Source organism: Camelus ferus, chromosome 9 (genome assembly GCF_009834535.1).
Source record: "Camelus ferus isolate YT-003-E chromosome 9, BCGSAC_Cfer_1.0, whole genome shotgun sequence".
NCBI lineage: Eukaryota > Metazoa > Chordata > Mammalia > Artiodactyla > Camelidae > Camelus > Camelus ferus.
The window spans coordinates 56,586,991-56,611,097 of record NC_045704.1 but is presented as its reverse complement, the minus strand read 5'-3'; the positions used below and the strand labels follow the sequence as shown (position 1 = coordinate 56,611,097).

At 49.0% G+C, this 24,107-nt stretch overlaps 1 protein-coding gene across 1 annotated transcript; it reads left to right on the top strand.

The window, feature by feature from the left end:
* Positions 1–228: 228 nt before the first annotated feature.
* Positions 229–12,968, top strand: KCNG4 (potassium voltage-gated channel modifier subfamily G member 4). Its single transcript, XM_006183965.3, has 3 exons — positions 229–299; positions 2,041–2,803; positions 12,198–12,968. The coding sequence occupies exons 2-3, from the start codon at positions 2,054–2,056 to the stop codon at positions 12,966–12,968; spliced, it is 1,521 nt and encodes a 506-aa protein (XP_006184027.2). The 5' UTR covers positions 229–299; positions 2,041–2,053.
* Positions 12,969–24,107: the final 11,139 nt, after the last annotated feature.

The window sequence follows — 24,107 nt, the reverse complement described above, 5'->3', positions numbered from 1 at the left end:
CAGACCCTCACCTCTCACGGGGAAAGGGGCTTCTGGATCCTTTTTGAAAACCCACCCCACCCCTCCCTGAGCAGTTCTGCAGCTGCTGGAGAGATGCAGAATGAACGGACTTCTGGTTTCTGGAGGAGGCGAGGGAAGAAAGGTTGAAAACTAACTCCGCCAGAAACTGCTGCGTTTGGGATTTTTCTCTCCTTCCCCTTTATCTCCACCACAAACCTGTCTCTTCCCTGGGCATTGAGACAGGGGCTTCCCTTGCCTGACAGAGAAACAGCTGGAAATGGGCTCGCTGAGACAGGAGGGTGAGTTAAACTTTGGGAGAAGAAGTTACTATTTGCTGCAGGGGTGGGGATTTATTTGCAGGATGCTCTTAAACATCCTTGGCCAAGTGCTATTGTGAGTGAATCCCTTTCCCAGGCTCAGGAAGGGGCTTTGGGTGCCGGCTGTTCCTGGGGAGGTGGGGGGCAGTGGGTTGCAAAGTTGAGTTTGTGCAGTGAATGCAGAAAGGGCAGTTTTTTGGGTTGAAGAAAGAGCTCCCCGCTGGGAGACAGTGTCTTTGGTTGCACTGGGACTTGCTATGTGACCTTGGACAAGTCATTTCAGTACTCTGGGTCTGGCTTTTTTCTCGCGGAAAACAAGAACCCTTGAGAAGGGCTTCCCTGATTTCAAAATACTCTTCTCTCCGCAGGCTGCTCATCTTCCTCTGGCCATACATTGCAAATGAAGTAATTCATGCAGAATAGCAGAATATTGTGTGGTGGGGCAAGTGTAAAATGCATAGACTGTGATTCAACTCTTCACTATCTGCTGGACTCCAACTGGCTCTGAAATTGAGAGCAACTTTTATTTCCACTCAGCTGCTGAGTTTTTCCTCTTGATTGGAGTGCATCTTGGAATGTAAGGTTTAGATGCTTTGGAAACAGCTCTGGCTAGAATGCGTAACACGGGAAATGGTTGCAGGAGACTGAGGATGAGAAATATTGTGGCAATGATTTTTTTTTTAATGCATGGGCTCAATCTCAAACCCTTCCTCTAAGTCAAGAGCCCTAAATAGGTCTGGAATGGAGAGAGTATTAGAGGCCCCTTCATTTCACAGATGACAGGATCCGAGGCCCAGAGAAGGGAAGTAACTGGCTCAAGGTCACACAGCAAAGTGTTTGAGACAAACACCCAGTGAACACGGAGGAGCGCCGTCATTGACAGCAGAGCCCTCCAAATGCGAAAGCAAGTAAGAGGCATCATTGTAGAGTGTCTCCTGAGAGTCAGACGCTATGCCAAGCACAGCCACATTCCTCATTACTTAACCTTTCTGCGCCTCAATTTCCTCATCTGCAAAATGGAGGTACTAATGTCTACCTCACGGGGTTCTTAGATGAGTTAACATAGACAAAGCATGGGGATTGGTGCCTGGCATGTCAGAAATGACTAGAAGTGTTCTTAATTTACACTTTATGTATATTACTCTGCCCAGTGAGGTGGGCACTCAAATCACCCCAGCTGTGCAGATAAAGCAAAGGGCTCAGAGGGGCTAAGAAACCCACCTGTGGTGGCAGTTTTTAAAGGATCGGAACCTGGTCCTGCACTTGAGAACCTTTGACACTCTTAAGCTGTATTTCCAACAACTCTACTTTGCAAGATTGGTACAAGTCTTGTCATTGGCATAACGATGCTGAGATCAGAGAGGTTAAGCCACATGCCCAAGACCACACAGCCTGGAAGTGACACAGCTCTGAATTGTCCAGGTCATGACAGAGCTCCCCAAGTCCCAGTCCACGTAATGCCTGTTCCAGGGGGATTCTTCTGAGAGATAAGTAAATGCTCATCTGGGGAAGGGATGTCATCATCATCTCCTTTTGTTCACTGATAGATCCCAAGTGCATAGCTGGTGCCCAATAGATGTATGTTGGATGGAAGATTAAAAGAATAAAGGATGGAGATGCAGTTGCAGGAAAGCAAATGTGAGGAAATGTCCGTGCTATTTAGGACTTGGCCCTGAGACTGATGTGTCCCCCGTTTTCTTGCTCTTGTCCCTTCGGGTACCAGGACGTCTTCGGCCATGCCCATGCCTTCCGGAGACAAGGACCTGTATCCCGGACACCATCACTTCAGCTCCTGCAGCCCTTTGAGTCAGTTCTTGCATGGCGCCGTGGAGTCACGCTCCATCAAGGGCATTTACTACCGCAGGGCCCGGAAGGTGGGTGCGCTGGACGCCTCCCCCACCGCGGACCTGAAGAAAGAGATCCTGGTCAACGTAGGGGGCAGGCGGTACCTCCTTCCTTGGAGCACGCTGGACGAGTTCCCGCTGAGCCGCCTGAGCAAACTCCGCTTCTGCCGGAGCCACGAGGAGATTGCGCAGCTATGCGATGATTATGACGAGGATAACCAGGAGTTCTTCTTTGACAGGAGCCCCAGCGCTTTCGGGGTGATTGTGAGTTTCCTGGCGGCTGGCAAGCTGGTCCACCTCCGGGAGATGTGTGTGCTGTCCTTCCAGGAGGAGCTGACCTACTGGGGGATTGAACAAGCCAACCTGGAGAGATGCTGCCTGCGGAAACTGCTCCGGAAGCTGGACGAGCTGGACGAGCTGCGCAGGGAAGAGGCGCTGCAGGAGCAAAGGGAGGCCTGCCGCCCTGCCGTGCACACATCGCGCTGGGGGCTCTTCATGAACCGGCTGCGGGAGATGGTGGAAAATCCGCAGTCCGGGCTCCCCGGGAAGGTCTTTGCTTGTCTGTCCATCCTCTTCGTGGCCACCACGGCTGTCAGCCTGTGTGTCAGCACCATGCCCGACCTGAGGGCCGAGGAGGACCAGGTGAGTGGTCCATTTCTCCACTGCGCATGGTGCTTGGGACCCTGGGGATGGAGGGCCCACAGATATGTTTTCATCTCTTTTAAAACCAGAAGGAAAGAAGTGAATATCATCTAGCGTGGCTTGTATTCATTTTCAGACCAATGCGGTCATAAGAGATTATTTTTATGTCTGGTTCTTGGAAAAAGAGGTGCATGGAGGGGGCCCATGAAAATCATGAAGGGCCCTGCATCTGACAGAGAACGCTGGGTACGCACAAAGCCCCTCTGGTCTTAGCGGGCTGAGCAGATCCAACCCTACCACTTTCGGCTCTGTGACCATGGGCTCCACCTCTCTGAGCCTCAGTCTCCTCCTCCATCAGACAAGTGAGATCAATGTGGAGGATCACACACTCAGTGCCCTCATTGCATATTAATTGAGCAGCTACTCTGTGCTGTGCACTAGACCAGGCCAAGATTCCCTGCCTTCTTAAGCCAATATTCTCATGGGCATCCCAGTTCCATTTTCAGATAAAGAAACTCAGGGCATTTGGCTTCCAAGGGCATTTGGCTTCCAAGGGCATTTGGCTCAGGGCATTTGGCTTCCAAGGGCTTCCCTAGTGAAGATGCCGATGATGGCAGATTCTGGGCCCTCGTTCCTGAGCCTCCGAGTCAGTCCCGTTGGATGGAGAACTCAGAGATGAGTTGATTTGGAGGTGACCGTGCCCCCGGAGGCCAGAGTAGACATGTTTGCTGTCCCCTTCCTGGATTCTCTTTCCAGGAAGCTGTGGGAGACTCTCCAAACCCCCAGGGGGCCAGATGGTCTAAGAAATGAGGTCAGAACCTAATGTTTTGTTGAAAAGGTTATTGGAGAGCTTCAAACTGAGGACTGGGTTGTTTCCTTAGCTAAGATGCTGCTCTATACTCCTCCATGGCTCCCCAGCACCTAACTTAGAGAGCTTACATTGTAGAGGACACAGAGAGACAATCAACAAAGCACATAAATAAGGCAGTGCAGGCTGCATATGGTTGACAACTGGTGTCAGTTGATGAAAGTTCCCTTCCCTTAAACATATATCCCAGGGCAATCCCAGGGAGGGTCAGAGAACTTTCCAGAACGAGAGGACTTAGATGGAGAACCAGCCAGTGCCGCACACGGAGTATGCTCTCAATAAATATCTGTTGAATAAAATGTATCTTGTCCAACCTATAAATGTTTTGTCCCAAAGCAAACCAATCTAAATGTTTTGATTTTCAGTTTTTTCCCCATAGAGAGGACTGTAGCTGTAGATTGGATCGCAGGCCTTTTTTTCATTCTTTAGCATGAAATCATGTGATTTAAGAGCCTGCTTGTTCATAGAAATATTTACACGTGGACACTGCAATAAAAAGATTAGGATGGAGGAAAGCTTATAACTCAGTGGTAGAGCCCATGCTTAGCATACATGAGGTCCTGGATTCAATCCCAGTACCTCCATTAAAATTTTTTTTAAAATATATAACTAAACCTAATTACCCCCACAAAAACCCCCCAAACTGCAAAAGATTAGGACAACATAAGCAGACTCCATCCCCTGCCCCCCAAGGTTGCCCTTGATCTCAGTTGCTGAGAAAGGACCCCTGGATTCTTCACAAGCCTGTTCCTCTTAAGGATATTCAGGGAGCCAGGATTTAAATTGTGCAGAGGGACAAGCTCTTTTCAAAGCTTAATGCTTTGAAAATTACTCAAGGTGTGAACCCAGGTTTATGTAATTGGTACTTGAAAAAATTAAAACAGAAGTGGGTGAGAGGTCCGCAGAATCAGGGTATCAGGCAGCCATTTCTGCTGCCCGGATAAGAGCAGTGATGCCCTTGTCCAGTTGCGACCTTTGTGCAGCTGTGAAACCACCCCTGGGTATTCTGCCTGGAGAGAGGCTGGGAGGCACAGCCCTCCCAAAAATGTATCTATTTCCCCTTTAGATGGCAATTCAGGGAGCCTGGAGGCTGAGGATGAGGTAGGCTTTGTTCTTTCAAATTGTGCCCTTACATTTACATAAAAAGATGATGTTCTTTCCCGGGCATACATGCCTGGTATTTTGTACTTGCCCTCTGGGACACCAGTCTGAAAGCAGCAATTCAGCACCACTGCAAAGCTGGGCAGCTGCTCCTGGGGGCAGGCGGTGCCTGGGGGGTTGTTGGGGCCTAGTCGTCCCTAGGGGATGTGACCCCACCGAAATCCTCCATCAGACACAGAAGAGGTGTCACGCTGGGTTGGAGAGTTAGAGCACATGCGAAGAAAGCATTTTCCTTTTCCTTTTTCTTCTAACTTTTCCGAGCAACATCCCTTGAGTCAACTTGGCAGTTTGGGTTCAAGGTATGTGCCTGAGATCGCAAATTAAAATAGAAGGAGGAGGCAGTACGGACAGAAAGGACCAAGCCAAGTGCCTAAGCACCTTCAGAAGCATTCGGACTTTGCTGGGTTCCCTGGGGGAGCTCAGCCCTGAAGGGATGAGAGAACTGATGCTTATTAAGTGCCTCCCCCAGGAGGCTGACATTTGACAGGATGGACAGACTCCTTGCAACAGCTTTGGGAATTGGATATGACTGCTACTCCCCATTTTACAGATGAGGAAACTGAGGCTTAGGGAAATTTTATCACTTTCTTAAGCTCACAATTAGTAAGTGGCAGAGCTCAGATTTGAGCTCACTTCCACTTGGCTCTAAAACCTGACCCCTTGGGATGGCACTGGCTTCCAATGCTGGGCGGCTCTGTCTGTAGTCTAGATCGTCAGTCTCGATGGTCCTTAGCATTTCTAACGCAGCGGGACTTGGTGAAGTGCATCTCTATCCAGCACGATGGTTCTGAGTACAGACACTCTGGGTTTAAATCTTAGCTTCATCCTTCATGAACTCAGTTATCTCTGGAAAGTCACTCCTTGAGCCTCAGTTTCCCTCTGTAAAATGGGGATGCTATTAGCCCTTTCCTCAAGGGGTTAGGGTGAGGATTAAAAGATTAATTCTTGTAAAGCGATTGAAACAATGCCAACACTTAGAAAGTGCTCAAAAAATGTTAGTCACCATCCTATTCACTTGTTAACAGGAAGTCACAATATTTACCTTTTATTCATTCAACAACAGTTACTGAGTGCCTACCAAGTCCTTTCTTCCACGTGCTGCAGTTAAGACAAATTTCTTACTTTCTTGGAGCTTACAGTCTGAGCATCCCAGCTCCATGTTTATAATTGAGGTGAAATTCATATAATATAAAATCAACCATCTTAAAGTGAACAATTCAGGGACATTTAGCACATTCATAATGTTGTGCAGCCAGCAGTTCTATCAAGTTCCAAAACATTTCTAGCACTCCTAAAGAAAACCCTGGACTAATCAGGCAGCCACTCCCAGCCCCCACCCCCAGACCCTGGCAACCACCAGCCTGCTTTGTCTCCGTGGATTTCCATATTCCAGACACTTTAGATAATAGAATCATACAATATGTGACCTTTTGTTTTGGCTTTGTTCACTTTGTATAATGTGCTCAAGGTTCATCTGTGCTGTAGCCTGGGTCAGTACTGCATTCCTTTTCTGGGCTGAATAATATTCCACTGTCTATTCCGCCATTTGTTTATCCTTCATTCAGTGATGAACAGTGCAATTCCCCAGGTTCTTTGCTTCCCTCTGCCTGAGTCCTCCACTGCGGTTGTCAACCTTGCCATTCAGCCCTAGCGCCCTTTCCATGTAGCCAGTGGCCACCTTCTCTGCTGGTCAGAACACCTTGCCCTCTCTCTGGGGGAGGCTGGAGGTTACTGGGCAACTGCCATCGAACACTCACTCCTTTTCTATTGCCCTCTTTCTTCCTCTTTACTGCTACTGAGATACCCCCAACAGCTACAAACAGTATCATTCATGGGAAGGAGCCAGAATCTCTCTGCTATTGCTGGGGTGGGATCCCAGCCTGTTGCTCCCTGGCTCTGCCCTTGGACAAGTCACTCTGTTTCTTGGTGCCTCTATGTCCTCACCTATAAAAGAGGATAATGACAACACCTGTTCCAAGGGAGGCATGGGATTGATGGTCCTATTTATCATATGCTGGCAAAGAGCCAGGACCGCCTGTTTTCACCCACCTTTGGGACTTGTTCACACTCCTCCTGTCTACTTTGCTCATCAAATGCTCTTCCTGCTCTGTTGAACCTAAATGGCAGCCGCCAAGGTAGCAGGCAGTAGTCTCAAACATCTGTTTCCAGTGCCTGCCAGCATCCTTCATTCACTTGTGCACTCAACAGACCTTCCCCGAGGGTCGGCTCTGTGCTGGGGACCAGTGACAAGCACAGCACGTGCTCTCATGTCTCCTCCCAATTTAGCTTCTACTCCTACCCGGGGATTTGCTTAGGACTCCGGGGATGTTGCAAAGGGACGTACTCTGATTGCAGCTGTGCAAAGTGCACCGGTGGGAGCAGAGCTACAGCGGGGCCTGGGGTGGGACAGCAGGGCTCTGCTTCAGTCTTCCCCTGGCAATCTGTGTGGCGGTTTCCACCTCTCGCTGGGGTAGGGGAGGAAGGAGCAGAGAGATTTTTAAAGACCAGGAGGAAGCACTGGGGCCCCCTCGATGGAACAACACCCTCCCAGCACAGGTGCAGCTCATCTTTGGGGCTGCAACCCACCCCCACCCCCAACTCCTCCTCGCCTTTGATAAAAAGGCTTGTGCTGGAACCAGTGTCTCCTCCTCCCTGGTTCTTTCTTGGCTCATGAATCAGCTCCGTAAAGAACAGCTGGCTCTCTGTAGCTTCTCTGTGTTCAGTGACATTTGGTAATTGCTTTAGGGAATTCTTCTTAACCTGGTTTGAGGGTTGTGGGCTTTTCCCCTTGGCTGAGCCTCCCTGTGTCCTAGCTCACAAGCAGTACCCCCTGTTTTCTGGACAGGGCCCTCCTTTCCTGAGTACCCGTACTGCACGCTGTCCCTTCTCCCTGGGGATGCTTGTCTCAGTGGGTCCAATTCCTACCCCCGCCCACTCAGTTCCACACCCTCCTCAGATCCCCTGCGTGCCGGCTGGGGTTGGGGAGTAGGGGCGGCTGGGAAGAGGGACTGGGGCTTGAGAGGATGGAGAGGTGGGAGAGGACCACGGAAGGGGCGTGAAGAAGGGAAGGGTGGCAGAGAAAGACCTGGATCCTGGGAGAGACATGAGTCAGCACTGCCAGGCACTGGGAGTCTCAGAGAAAACAGCCCAGGGCCAGAGGCACCAATGGAATTCATGGCCAGGCAAAGGAAAAGAAGAGAGAGAGGCTGAACTGCTGGGTGGAGCAGTGAGACTGGCATTGAGCTAAAGAGGGTAAGAAGTGGCCGATTCTAGCTGCTTTCCCAAAGAGGGAGCTGGCAGGCATGGCTGTGAGAGAGACAGAGGATGCGAGGAAGGCTCCAAGGTCAAGACTTTGGCCCTGAGTCCCTCCCAGATGGAATTCTAGAACTGGCCCACGCTGCACCTGCCACCGTCTGCCTGGACAGCCTGTCCAGCTGGTCTCTCAGGGACAATGGCTTGTTCTCAGAAAGCCCTGGCCACCCTCTGACCCCACAGCCTGGCAGATCAGCTCTGCTTAGGAATTTTGGGAAAGGAATAGGGCCTGGCTGCTGGACCACCCTCACTGGGACGGCTCGGCCACTCAGACTCCAGCTCTGGTTTCTTATTCATATATAATTCCTACGCTGTAATATGCAGCCTTTTAAAGAGTAGCACAAATCAGTATAAAGTTATGCAACCATCCCCACTATCTAGTTCCAAAACGTTTTCATCACCTTAAAAAGAAAGCCTGTGCACGTTATCAGTTCCTCCCCATTCCCGCCAGTCCCACCAGCCCCAGGCAACTATGAATGTACTTTCTTTTTGTTTTGTTTTTTGTTATGGAGGGGGTAGGTAATTAGATTTTTATTTATTTACTTATTTATTATTTTAATGGAGGTACTGGGATTGAACCCAGGACCTTGTGCATGCTAAACAAGTGCTCTACCACTGAACTATACCCTCCCCCCATCAAATGTACTTTCTATCTTCACGAATTTGCCTTTTCCGGACATTGTATAGAAATGGATTTCTACAAATGTGGTCTTTTATGTTGACTTCTTTCACTGAGCCTAAGGTTTTCAAGGTTCATCTGCTTTGTAGCAAGTGTCAGAACTTCCTTCTTCTTTGCAGCTGAATAATACTCCACTGTATGGCTAGACCATATTTTGTTTATTCATTCATTCATTGATAGGCATTTAGCTTGTCTCCACTTTTTGCCTGTTCTGAATTGTACTGCTATGGATATTCATGTACAAGTTTTTGTGTGGATGTGTGTTTTCAGTTCTCTCAGGTATATACCTAGAAGCAAAATTGCTTGGTCATAGAGCAAATGTATGTTTACCCTTTTGAGGGACCATCCACCTGTTCTCCACAGCAGCTGTACCATTTTACATTCTCACCAATGACATTTGGCGATTCTAACTTCTCCACATCCTCACCAACGCTTTTTTTAAATTGAAGTATTATTGGTTTACTGTATTAGTTTCAGGTGCACAACATAGTGATTTGATATTTTTAAGGATCATACTCCATTTAAAGTTATCATAAAATATTGGCTATATTCCCTGTGCTGTACCTTACACCCTTGTATCTTATTTATTCTATACCTAGTAGTTCATACCTCTTAATCCCCTTCCCCTAACACTTGCTGTGTTTTGTCCTTATGATCACAGTCATCCTAGTGTAGAGTGATATCTCATTGTAGTTTTGATTTCTGAGTCTGATTTAAAAAATTTTTTTAATTAATATTTTTAGTGGAGGTACAGGAAATTGAACCCAGGACCTCATGTATGCTAAGCATGTGCTCTACCACTGAGCTATACCCTTCCCACCAAGTCTGATTTTTTTTTTCATAATGGAAAATTTTAGGCATTTATGAAGTAAGCAGAATAATATAATGAGTCCCCAAGTACCCATGACTCAGCTTTCACAGTTGTCCACGTTCCATCATTCTGGTTCTCTCTCTCTTCTTCCCCTCCCACCCTCAATCGTTTTGCATCATGATCATTCACTTTTTTTTTATTTTATGGGTAAAATTTACATACATTGAAATGCACAAGTCTTAGCTGTCCAATGTAAAAAATGGGCGCTGTTTAAACCCTCAGCCCTGTTTAATATGGAATATTCCCATCACTCCAGAATGTTCTTTCAGGTCCCTTTGTAGTCCTTCCCTACCCTACCCAGAGGCAGCCGCTGTTTTGGTGATACTGCCCACCCCCAACGAGTTTTGCCTGCTCTTGGACTTCACCTGGATGGAAACAGAAGTCTGGCTCATTTGTCCTGCATCTGTGACATTCATTCACACCCCATTTCCTCCAGGGACAAGCCCCCCAGAAGGGCGACCAACCAAACGGGTTTGCCCAGGACTCAGGGGGTTCTGGTGACCTGGGACTTTCTGTTGCACAATCCAGAAAGTTCTAGCAAACCAGAATGAGTTGTTCATCCTACCTACAACCAGAAACTTCCTTGGAGAGAGGAAGAGTGACTTTTTCTTTGCTTTCCTTCTGTTCTAGTTTTCTTCAAATATTGGCTGGCCTGGGAATTATTTCCTCATCTTAAGCCCTATAAATCCCCACCGCCCCAACACCAGCCTCTAGTGGAGCATTTCTCTGAGGACCAGGGCTGGGAGGTTGGTTTAGGATGCGGAGTGGAGCAGCAACGCAGGGCAGAGTGCTTGCTGCAGTGCAGGGAGGTGGCTGGCAGAAGCTGGGAGGCGCATGCCTGGAATAGCCAAAATCCAGCTCCAGAGGCAGAGAGAAGACCAACAGAGCCTTCTCTGCCTCCCAGGAGTCACCATCCTGAGCTATTGGGTCACTGGTCTAGGAAGACGATTTCCAGATCACAAGAGGCTCTTATGCCAAAGGAAAAACTCCCATTTCAGCGACAAAAATCTGGCCCAGAGTCTGAAAAACTTCCAGGTGCTTCTGAGTCAACAGGAGGGCTTGCCAAAATACAGATTCCTGGGCCCCACACTCCAGGACTTTGATTTTGTGATTGGGGGCCCCAGATCCGCATATATAACAAGCACCTGAGGGATTCTAATGCAGGAGTTATGAATCAGCTTTGAGAAATACTGATTCTTTTCCACCTCCTTCATCAAAAGCTAAAGCCCCAGGAGGGAGGAGATAGCTCAGTGGTAGAGTGCATACTAGCATGCATGAGGTCCTGGGTTCAATCCCCAGTACCTCCATTAATAAACTAACAAACAAACAGACCTAATCACTCCCTCCCCCCAAAAAAGCCAAAAAGAAGATGAAGCTAAGCCCAGAGAGGGGTAGTGACCACAGAAAGTTCACACAGCAAGTTTGTAGCAGGACTAGGGAATCAGGATCCAAAACTCCTGAGCCTTCCAGAATCCTGACACAAACCCTATGGTAAAAACCTCTCCTGTGTTGGAGAATTTCCTCAGCTTCCTGTAAAATCCAGGAGAAGAGAAAAGAGTATTGATTGATATCATTAAACCCACTAGGCATGGTATGTCTGTGACCAGTGAATCATCTCATACAGGTAGCTACAATATTCCGTGTAGTAGTCAGCTAATTGCTTTAACTGCATCATTTCCATTTGTCATAATTCTCCCAGGGTAGAGAACCCCCCAGTCCAGAGGGGACAAATAATTTGTCTGAGTAGGTGGAAGTGTGGGATTTGAACCTGGGTCACAGACACTCTGGACTCCACGCCTTCAACTGCACGCCACCATCTCCCACCTCTTTAGTAGACCTGATAGAAGGAAGGGGAGAGAGCTGCCCAGCCCTGGACAGGAAAAATAGAGATCAGGGCAGTCTAGCACATTTCTTTCTCCAAAGACCAGATGAAAAGAACATTTCCATTTAGTATTCCTGTGAGCCCAGGCACTGGAAATAATTTCTTTTTCCACTTCAGAGGTTTTTAATCCAAAGAAACCTGTGGTTGTCCATATCTTGCTTTTCACTCAGTCAACTGGCTTCAGTCATTCCTTCATTCATCCATCATAGATACAGATGATATAGACATAGACGCAGGTGGCAATGGTGATGATATAGATAAAGATACAGATGTAGATATAAATACACATGATATAGATATAGACACAGATGGAGATGCAGATGCAGATGGAGATATACATACAGATGATATAGATACAGATGGAGATGATATAAATATAGACACAGAGGGAGATGGAGATGATATAGATTGAGATGGAGATGGAGATATAGATATAGATGTAATATTTAGAATATAAACATAATATTTAATACAGAGACACTATATATGGAGAATCTCTATATATGGACTCAAAATCAATACTCATACAGACCTATGGAATTACTTTTCGGTGTCGTTATTTCTCCATTTCCAGCGCTGTGGCCCATCCCCTCTCTACCTTGCGCTTTGTCGCCTCTTCAGGGGGAGTGCTCGCAGAAGTGCTACTACATTTTCATCGTGGAGACTGTCTGCGTGGCCTGGTTTTCCCTGGAGCTCTGCCTGCGGTTTGTCCAGGCCCGGAACAAGTGCCGCTTCCTCCAAGGGCCCCTGAACATCATCGACATCTTGGCCATCTTTCCCTACTACGTGTCCCTTGCCGTGTCGGACGAGCCCCAGGAGGACGGCGAGAGGCCAGGCAGGAGCTCCTACCTGGAGAAGGTGGGGCTGGCGCTGCGCGTGCTGCGGGCACTGCGCATCCTGTACGTGATGCGCCTCGCCCGCCACTCGCTGGGGCTGCAGACGCTGGGGCTCACGGTGCGCCGCTGCACGCGCGAGTTCGGCCTGCTCCTCCTCTTCCTCTGCGTGGCCATCACCCTCTTTTCCCCTCTGGTCTACGTGGCCGAGAATGAGTCTGGGCGGGTCCTGGATTTCACCAGCATTCCGGCCTCCTACTGGTGGGCCGTCATCTCCATGACGACGGTGGGCTACGGAGACATGGTCCCGAGCAGCGTGCCGGGCCAGATGGTGGCCCTCAGCAGCATCCTGAGCGGGATCCTCATCATGGCCTTCCCAGCCACGTCCATCTTCCATACGTTCTCGCACTCCTACCTGGAGCTCAAGAAGGAGCAAGAGCAGCTGCAGGCCCGCCTCCGCCGCCTGAAAAATGCCGCCACGGCTAGTGAACACGAACTCATGAGCGACGTCAATGATCTAATCCTGGAGGGCCCTGCCTTGCCCATTGCATACATTTAACTCAATCCCTCCACCTCCTGAATATGCCAGAACTTCAACCCATTGCCCTTGGCTGACATAAGCTGGAGAACACCAGGGCCTCCATCATTTGGTGGTATGTTTCAAGAGCCAGAGAGGGGCGGGGCATTTCCGAAGCCAAGAGGGACTCAAAGCCAAAGATGTTTGGTCCTCCAGCCACTTGCTGTTTCCTCCCTCCTTGCCAGTCCCTGAGCACATCCAATTTTGCTGGATTAGATCTGTCTCCCTCCAATTTCGTTTTCTTCCCAGCAGAGTTTTCAACATCTCAGGCTGGGTTCCAGATGCCTGCAGAATCAAGCCTACAGGATTCCATTTCTTCCCTAAGACTTTCTTTCCTGGGCCAACCCACCGCCAGGAACTGGACAGTCCAGTCACTGTAAACTCTTCTGATCAATCTCCCCAGCCAGCCTCACCACGGGTTCCGCGGGGATTGATGTGTTTTCCTTCTGCTCACACCACCAATGACATTTTCCTAACACAGCGGCCTGCCCCCCAGCTCTGGAAGCTCTTAGCCAGGAAGGCAGTACTGGCCTCTGCGTTAAATCCTACCATGGGGGCTGGTGGCCTGCCATCCTTCCTAACATGCCTGGGACCTGGGCAGGAGTGCTCTTTGCCAGCACAGCAGGCCCTCTATGGCCAACTGGGCTCTTGGTGGGACATTTCTCAATTATCCGGACCTTGGCCTTGACAGAGGCTAACTCTTGCCAGGCACTGCATTGTCTCTTGAGAGAACCATTCCTGATGTTGGTGCCTCCAGCACTGCAAGGACCTCAGCTTTCCACTCTCAGCTAAGCCACCACAGATGCAGCCTTAGAATCTGCCCCTTGCCTGTTCCCTGGACCCCTTACTGCCAGAGGATAGCTGTCCTCAGCTGATATTTAAATGAATTTATTTGTTTATCCATTCATTCATTAACAGACTCGGTCCTTTGCACCCAGTGTAGGAGGCCGAAGTAGGGTGAAATCATTAAGAGATAAAAGCAGTGCATCCTGAGCAGAGGGGAAAGAGCAGTGAATTCCGGGCAGTCAGTTCACAGAGGGCTTCACAGAGGCAGAAGAGGGGTTGGCTACAGAGTGATGTTTCAGGTGATGAAGCCGGAAAGGTGGGTTGGGAGGAGACGCTGTGGAGAGGATTTGGATGTTTTGGTAGGTAGAGAGGAAATGTTGGAGATGCAGGAGGAAGGGGTGATGTGAATGGACTGTGGGTGTGGATGATGATAATTGGATGGGTTGCAGGAGAACCAGTTTGGAACAGGGAATGATGGAACAGTTCAGGCAAGCTACAAGTTTATTACTTTTACAAGGTGGTGCAAAGTCCAGGAGTCTCATCTTTTGTTCCCGAGCTGAGCACACCCGGGAGAGGCCTCGATGCACTCCCATGAGTGATTCGGCCACGCACAGCTACGTGCTGTTGGCTGTCAGTCCACTGAAAAAGATGCACTAGGATCCAAATGCACAGGAGAGGAGGTCCAAATGCGGATCTGATATATTTCTTGTGTAAGCATATTAGCCTTTCATCAATCAGAACAAATTATTTGCTGTTCATTCATTTCCCTGGTATTTAGCACAGGCCTACTATGTGTGCTGGGCACACGCTTTCCCCTGACCTCAGTGCCAAGGTTGGGGGCTCTGTTCCAGGGAAACACCCACAGCAGTATCTAGCTCCATGCTGGTCTTGACCCTCATTCCCTATGACTGTTGCAGGTGCCCTCCCAGCTGCTAGGCACACACATGTCCCCATCCCTCTAGACCCCCAACAGTCTGCAGGGTGCACCCCCCAGTCCTTCCTGTGCTGACATTTCACCAAGTAAGCACTTTGCTTAGTGGCATGTGGTCAGTCACACAAGGAAAGGCCCTTCCCCCCATAAAAGCCATCTGTGACTTTGGTCCCTCTCCTTCTCTGTCAGTTTCAGGGGTTGGGCTGTGGTTTTCCAGCTGGGATCCCATGAAGACCCTCCCAACTGCTATGAGGGTGGAGAGCTCTGTATCCCAAGGTGCATGATTTGCAAATAATGATTTTTAAAAGAATGCGAAGACTTCTAGCACCCTCCCTTCTCCAGTCAGTGCCCATCCACGGCCCCCATGGCAGTGGAGGGAAGGGTGTGTGAGTTCACCACAGACCGGGGAACCCCTGGGACCCACATCAGACCCCACATCGGCCCTCCCTCTTCTGATTGGAGACCTTTTTGTGTGCTGCCTGCCTAATGCAATAATTCCCTAATCCAGCTCAGCCCGTCCTGTGACTGACTCCCACCTGGACCTCTCCATTTTCCTCCGTTTCCCATACCAGGCATCTGAACAAAAGTGTACCAGGACTACAAGAAAACTAGGCAAGCCTACTACCAATATTGTGAGGCTCTGTAGTGTCTCAGTACATGCCCAGTGGAAATTCTTTGCTAAATTAGAGGTGGAAAATTGGAATTGATTCCTCACATGTGGGGCTTAATTAAAGGCTCTATTTTTAATCTCCGTGATGTCCCAGGGGACTGGTCTCCTCGTGTTAGTCTAGCCCAATGAAGCAGCCTTTACTTTATGCTGATTGGGTGGGATGGGGATGACCAGCAAGTTGCTAGGTGGTCTCTGCATCTCCATTGGCTGAAAAGAGTCTTGTGATTCACAGAAGGGCTTGTTTTTCTCTGAGGCCAATGGGCATGACTGTAGCCAAAGGTAGAAATTTTCCAGATGAAGGCAAAGAGCAAATAACCCTCTACTTCAAGACATTTTCATACGGCTCCCAGAGGCAACTTGAAAATGTTGGTTCAACACCTCTCTAGCCAGACAGAGCTGAGCCCAAGAAGTGTTTCTTCAATGCAATCCAAGTGGGGCTTGACCCACTGGCTCTATTTTCATGGCTTTCAAAACTTGAGAAATTGGTACCTAGAAGGCCCATTAGAAGACAGTCTTTAAAAAAAAAAAAAAGACAGTCTAAGCAGGCAGTTTCCATGAGGGGTCTGTGAACCCCTGGAGATGATGTGCATCTCAAAATACACAGCTTTGAAAAAGGGTTCAATGATTTTTATCAGATCCTCGGGGAAATTCATGACTCCTGAAAAAGGACAAGAAGTTAAGTAAACCAACTTCTGCATTTTAAGATGGCAAAACCAAGGCTCAGAGAGGGAAAGCCATCTGCCCAAGGCCACACAGCCAGTTCATTTAATTTGATCCAAGTAGTCTGATTCCCAACAGAACATTCTAGTCTGTCAGCTCTTATGTTAATCTGAAACAGTGCCCAAGACCTCAAAGAAAATATTCAAGACAAGATTGTAATACATTTCCGTGCTACCCCGAGCAGAACAAGGAGGGTGGTCTTGGGGTATCTAGGCACCAACTCTTACCCTTCCTTTGTTGCAGAGCAGTGGACTAGAAATTGATTTCACTGGGCCTTCCTTTCCTCATTGATCCCTTGAAGAAGGTGGATGAGACGGTTCTTTAAAACCCTCCCAGCGTACAGCCTGTGATTCTGAGAAGTCCCTTGTAACAATTTATACCATGGAGAGAGACAGGCAGGTAAAAAACAGAGAAAGGTGAGAAAGAGAAGCCGACCATGGTCCCTGACTATCCACAGAATTGCTCCCTTAGCAAAAATCAGCAAGAAGTTCAAGTTGAAATAGGAGTTTATGAAGAGCTCTGCCCATCAGCTGCCCATCCTACCTGGGCTCCTCACCCCCAGTGCCCGCTGCACAACTCTATGTGCGCACCCCCCCCACCTCTCTCCAGCGACATTAAACTCCCTCCCCACTCTTCCTTGGGTTGAAATGCCAGTAATGGGCATCACCTATTGAATAATTGCCAAAATTAATCCCTGCTCCCATGCAGGCCTCATAGAACACTCTAGAAGGCCAATGTTCAATGGATTTTTTTTTAACACTTGATTTGGAAAATAAGTCAAACTCACAAAAAAAGTCATAAAGAACAAAAATAGTACATAGACTACTCAAATACATCTTTTTAAAAACACTTTGCCCCATTTGCTTTATCATTTGCTTTCTCTGTTTTTAAAATTATCTATACACAGTATGTTTTTCAGGACCATTTAAGAGGAAGGTGACTATATCATGGCCCTTTGCTGTCAGAACTTCAGAATGTGGTAACTGGAAAGCCTATAAGAAGACCATAAGTTCAAGGTTTCCCAGCCAAGGGTTTCCACAAGGGGTCTGGGAGCCTGTAAAGATGCCATGCAGCAAAGCATGTGTACATCATGTGCTTTGCCGAGTGCAAAGTGTCCAATGATTTCATCAGATTCTCCAAGGAAACTATGACTCCTCCCCCAAAATAAAAGGATTGAAAGCTCTAAGGTAAACCAACTCCTTCATTATAAGATGGAGAGCCCAGGGAGACCCCAAATACTTTGCTGTTGGCTCCTAAAAATAAGGACATTCTCTCACAAAACCACCATGCGGTACTGACGCCAGCACATTTAACTTGGATGCGATATTTTAATCTAATCTACTGTCTGGTCCAGTTTTGTCCACTGACTGAATAATATCCTTTCTAGACTTTCCCCTCCGGGATGGGTCCAGCGTAGGACCAGATGCTGCATTTCCTTGTCCTGTCTTTTTAGCCTCCTGTAATCAGAATCTTCCCACAGACTTTCTTTGACATAGATGACATGAAAAGATGGGGTGAGGACGTGCCTCATTTTGTGCCCATCCCATGTCTCCTTGTGCTTAGGTGGAGGCTGGGCTTTTCCAGCCACATGCTGCATCCCTGAGGTTGTGTTCTTCTCGGGGTAGCACATCCGAGGGCGCCTTCATCAGTGACATACGAGCCCTTCATTTGGGAGACCTACAGGAAATGCTGGCGGGGGAGTGGACAGTGAGAAAGAGAGCTGGGGAGAGCTGGCTGGACCCGAAGACATTCAAATAAGAAACAAAATTAATTCCTGCTCCCATGCAGGCCAGATAGGACATGCCAGAGGGTCGATGTGCATGGACCACTCAAGTGCTTCTGTGAGGTGGAGAGAGTGTCCACCTGGCAGGTGACCCCGTCCCCGAGGCTCAGAGCAGGTCTGCTCTCTCAACCTGACCCTTTTATGGGTGTGGACACAGAGGCCCAGGGAGGGGACATAGTGCTGTAGGTCACGCAGTCAGAGGCAGCAAAGCCAGGACTGGCAGGCAGTGCCCTCAGCTCAGTGTTTCCTGATCTTTGCCCAGGGCCCGTCTCATCCAGCGTTTGACATACAACCAAGGGGCACCTCCGGGAACACAAAGTCAGTTAAAAATAAAACAAAACAAAGGGACGCCACTGTCCCTATCGGCCCCTTAGTTCCTGGACCATCCGGAGCGGCTCGACTGAGATTGTGCGAGACCAGCCCGGCCTCCGCGGCCACGGACTCCAGATGACATGCGGGGAAGGCAGCGTGACTCTCATAATTCACCTTTGCTGTAAGGGGGACAAAGGGAAACAGAATGAATTTGGACGCTCTGAGCTAAAATTAGCCTATCTTGCTGTTGCAAAGGCTTCCATTGTGATCAGTAACTGGCTTGAAATAAAACCGCTGGGAAACTCAGCAGTTTCCTAACTAAGCTTTCAGGGCTCCCCAACCCCTGCAACTCTGAGAGAAACATTAAACAATATTAAGAAGTGATGAATGGCTTCTCCAGTGTATTGGGGCAGGTCTAGTCTCCGGGCCTGCTGGGGCTGACCTTGGGATGTGGGAAGAAGTGGGAGGGACCCCCAGGTGATGGGTGGCAGGGATAAGGGCTCCCCGACTCCCGGGCAATGGTCAAGTCAGAAGTTGGGAGGGGCAATCGTTAGTTTCTGGGGCAGCGTTTCTTCAGCGCCTACCACGTGCCAGACATTGTTCTGTCAGCAACACAGATGCTCCTGGACCTAAATGGAGGGTGGGGGTGGAGTAGGGAGGCAGATAAGTCAAGAAGGAAATAAACAGGACAAGCATAGCTCGTGATAAGTACCAGCAAGGAAGAGGGCAGAGAGGTGACTGGGGGAGCCGTACATGGCACAGGGGTTCCGACTCTGGACAGGCTCTCAGGAGGTCTATCTTGGTTTGCCAAGATCTTTGGGCTCCCCCAGAAGCAGACCCTGAGGCAAGGATTTATGTGCAGGCAGTTTACTTGGGAGAGGATCTAAACAAACACTACATATTTTTAGGACACTCCCACAGATATGAGTTAGAAATGCTTTGTTTCCAAGTACAAGAAACTCTATTCAAACTTCATTAAACAAGCAAATAAGCAACAGGAGACTCATTGGCTCTTTTAACTGGCAATCCATAAGGAGTTCAGGTGTGGTTTAATCCAAGTGTTTAACCAATGTCATCAACGTCAAATAGAAAACTCCAATTCTCTGCATCTTCCCTCTGTGGCCCCAGGCTCTCCTCATGGCCACAAGATGGCTGCCCAAGTTCCTAGTCTCATATCCTCACTTTACCAAGCCCACCGAAGAGAGACACCTTTTGTTCCCAGAATCCCAAGATGTGCTTTTTTTGAGTCTTACTGGCTCTGAGTGGGTAATGGCCACATCCCTGAACCAACCACTATGGTTACTCTGATTAGTGTACATGACTGGGGGCTCACCCTATCCGAAGATGGGCTCAGTCCCACCCAAATCACATGGCTGAGAATGGGAGGGTGAGTTTTTCAGAGGAAAACCAGGACACCGTACCAAAAGAGGCAGAAAGAGATTCTGGGCACCAACCGCCTCTATGGGACGAACACAGCAGCTAAGGGGTGTCAGCTGCATGTCACTTCCTGTCCCATCACTTTACATATGTCCCTTGATCCTCACAGCCACCTTCTGAGGAAGGTATGATTATCCCTGTTTTACAGATGAAGCAACTGAGGCACAAGAAGTTTAGGTCAATATCCCAAGGTCACCCAACTGTCAGGGAGACTCAGGATTTACACCCAGCCTATCTGGTTCCAGACTGTGCTCTTAACCTCTACATTCTACTGCCTTCCTGAAGTCCCTGTACCATATGCATATATTCCCAAATGGGCTAGTTGGGGATTCTGTCTCTCACTACAAAAATTATGATCTGATTCTCTCTATAAGATAGTATTCCAGAACTAGGATATGTTTTTTAAAAGAAGCCTATGCAAATATCCATCAACTGATGAATAGGTAAACAAATGGAATAGTATTCAGCCATAAAAAGGAATGAAGTATCGATACATGGTACAGTGTGGACACATCATGACAACATTATGCTAAGTAAGAGAAGCCAGATACAGAAGGTCACATAGGATTCCGTGTATATGAAATGTCCAGATTGGGTAAAACCACAGACATAGCAGTTTGGTGGTTGCCAGGGCTGGAGGGTAGGTGAGGGGGGAGTGGTTGCTAATGGGCGTGGGGTTCCTTTTGGGGTGATGAAAGGTTGTAGAATTAGATAGAGATGTTGGCTGTCCAACTCCAAGGATACACTAAAAACTATTGGATGGTACACTTTTGAAGGGTGAGTTTTGTGGTGTGTGAATCACAGCCCAATAAAATGAGGAGGGGGAAGTGGGGCAAGAAGCAGCAGGCGTCATTGGGTCTGTGTTGAGAACCTCGGACCCTGATGGGGTGTGGGGGCAGAGGGAAGCAGAGCCGCACAGCCCACCCCACCAGGTCCTCAAGTCAGGGGACAGGGGTCAGGCTAGGTCACCGCTCCATAGATGGGCAGCACTGGAAGTGGCTTCAGTGCACCTCAGGGAGCACATGAGGCCATGTAAGTCACCGTTGATGGAGAAAGGATGTCCTGGGTTCCACTCATGGGAATGTGGTCCCCCTCTCCCACTCCCACCCTCATCCTGCCTCCACCTCAGGCTTCCTGGTGCAGAGAAGGGATCTGGCTGTTATCTTGGCCCCACATGCTCACCAACTTGGCTTGTTGGTGGATTTCAAACACCTGTCAAACAGCCCCCAGTCTCTGAGGGTCTCCAAGTGTGGGGCCCGGGACCCAGACTTTGCGTATCTTATCTCATTTCATCGCCAAAGGGACAGTGTGAGGGAAGTCCGACAGCCCCCTTTCAAGAGCAAGGAAACTGTCCCACAGACAAGACGTTAAGGGCAGAGTTGAGTTCAGATTCGGGTTTCTGGCTTCAGGCCCATCCTGTGTTAAGGCTATACCGCTAAGCACTGTAGGGCTGTTCTTTTCCCTTCCCAGGGGCTCTGGGGCAGAGGTTGCAACTCTTTGCCAATATCTGACCCCTCTTCGGCATTTCCAGCCTCCCTGCTGGTAGAGGGGCGAAGGCCAGAATCCTGATGGGTAGAACGCGGCAGAAGGTGCCCAACACTGTGGAGCTGCCGCAAACAGCCCCTGCATGGTCGTCTGTACTCTCCCTCTCGCCCCCACCCAACACAGCTGCAGATTTGGGAATACTCAAAGCCCTGAGGCAGGGGACAGTAAACTACATGTCCCACCCCCTATCCCGCCCATTATTGTAAATAAAGTTTTATTGAGACAGAGCCAGTCTCATTCATTCAGATACCCTCTACAGAACTTCGGGTTACAAGGGCAGAGTCTATGCAATAGATGGCCCACCAAGCTGGAAATATTTACTCTGGCCCTTTGCAGAAAAATTGTGCTGTCCCTGCGCTACAAGATGACCCACATGCGACCCCAAACTGCTGTGTGCTGATCAGCCGCTTCAATGGATTGTGTGAGCAGGAGGAAAACTTCTCTGGTGTAGCCACTGAGCCTGGGCCTGCCCTGCACCCCAGGGACAAAGTGCTCCTTTCTTGGAGAAGCTTCCAAAGGCGTCCCTGGGCCAGACATGCACACCAAACGCTGGCTGCTGGGATTGGCACAGGTGAGAAGACTAGGTCCCCAGATGCCTTGTGATCTGCTGTGCTGGGAACAAGAATCTGCCCCACAGCACATCAGAAAATCTTTGTGGGGGTAAAACACGCATGCAAACCAGTCACTACCTCCCCCAGAGCAGGGCTGATGCCACAGGCACTGTCTTCTCAACCAACATCTATGTGAGACAGTAAAATATTCCACTTTCATGATGACCTCAGAACAGCTGTTCATTTCTATAAATGTGTTTTAAAGCCACCAGCTTCTGCTTCCGGCCCATTTCCACTCCAGTAACAGGGCCTGGCCTGCAGTAGGTGGACAGTAAATGCCAGCACCCCTCCCCTCCCAGGAAGCTTCCTGTCCCCTCATCTCACCAAGGGCCATGGTGTCATCCCCAGGGACAAGGCAGGGAGCAGTGAGGCTGTTGTAATTTTATCCACAGGAGGTCAGGCCTCCCAGCCTCCCCGTCAAACTTCTCAGATATGTACACAGATGCTCCCATTTACTTAATTCCTGAGTCTGAGCTGAAGACACTGGAATATTTAGGAAGTAAATGAACCTACTCCAGGCTCACCCTGGGAGAGCGCTAGGATACACTGGGAAGATTGATCCAAATGAGGACACTGGGTGTAGGCAGGGCTGCAGAAAGGGGCCAGGATGTGACCTCTGGGCTATGGGGCCCCCCACAGTGACAGCAGGTCATGCTGACATTTTTCTCAAATATTTTCTTCATTCATTAATCAATAAGTCTTTATTGTGCCACTGTTCCAGGCACTGGGGGTTCAGCCAAGAACAAAACAGAAAAGGAATAAAGCAGGATAAGGGTGGGACTGCTGGAGAGAAGGGGCATGAAAGGTGACCAGGAATGCCTTTCTGATCCATGACTTTGGAGCAAATCGTGAAGGGGTTAGGGGAGCGAGGCATGTACATCTCTGGAGGAAATCCTTTGGGGAAGAAGGAACAGCAAGTGCAAAGGTCCTGAGGCAGGAATGTCTTTGATCACTCAAGGGACAGCATGGGAGACACTGTTCTGGAGTAGAAGTGACGGAGTGGAGAAGGACATGTCTGGGACCAGTGGGGGACAGCAGGCAGGGTTCCCTAACGTATTGGACATGCAGCCTGTGTCGAGGCTGCCTGTGCTTTCCTCCCAGCTATAGGATGTTCCCTTTGTGCCTGGTCTTTCCTCAGGGCATTGAGCCTGTTGGTCCTTCCCAGCTCCGTGTAGGAAAGACTGCTAACCATTGCTAACACCACTCACCTACAACCTTTTAATAATGGAACCCACCCAAATTGTAGCTTAGAGTCCCCCATTTCCCAGCTATCCCTGCAGCTAGGTGCGGCATGTGACTACGTTTGCCTGATGGACACGTGAGCAGCAGTGATGTGGGGAACTTCTGGGTCATCTCCTTTAAGAGGAGGCCACCTACCCTTGAGGTGAGGGTGGTGTCCAGCCATCCAAGGACTGATCACCTCTGGACGGCTGCAAGAAACAGACCCCGATGAGAGCCACAATTTTTGTAGCATCTTAGTGTGTACTCAATGTTTCTTAAACCGTCATTTCACCAATGACCTGTGGAGTAGGGTGACATTTTACAAGTAGACCCCATTTCTCTAGACTGTAATTTTCCTTTAGGTCTTTTTGAATGCTTCTACAGGTCAGTGAAAAAAGGACTCACTATAAAATGGAAATTTTCAAAATGGCTTCTAAAGCCGTATTTTAGAACAAGGTTTCTATTCTTTCCCTCTAATTATGTAAAAAGAAGTTCCTATTATTCACTCATTTTCCATTCAACTCATTTGTTCGGCATCTTCTATATGGGAGACCCCACAGGAGAGATGGAAAGAAACAGACAATGAATGGGCTGACCTCCAGGAGCTGGAAGCAACCACACCGAGGACTACAGATCTAGGAACAGTTGTCTGCCCACTTCCCAGTCCATCTCACCACTCCCCTGCGGGCCACACGTTTGTGATTCACTCTTATTTGCCAGGTGGGGAAACTGAGGCTTGGAAATGTGGAGTGGCCCTTGGTCTCCTGGGTCCACACGTGTGCTCAGCGATGAAGACCACACATAGGGAGGGAGGGGCAGCATGGTGCAGGGGCTGCCCAGGGTCCAGGGCAGACCCCAGAGCACAGAGCTGTGGGGAAAGGAGGATGGGTGGGGCAGCAAAGGCATGGTGGCCTTTGAATTGTGCCTGGCTAGGTTACATCACCTCCCAACTCAAATATGCTGTTATTGGCAAAACTTCACCCAGAGGGGACTGGGCCAAGAAGACGTTAACAGGCTCTCCATTTCAGAAGCAGCCTTCATCATCATGCCTCAATAATAAATTAGCTGAGTCAAAGGAATAGAGCGAATATTGTGTAATGAGGAC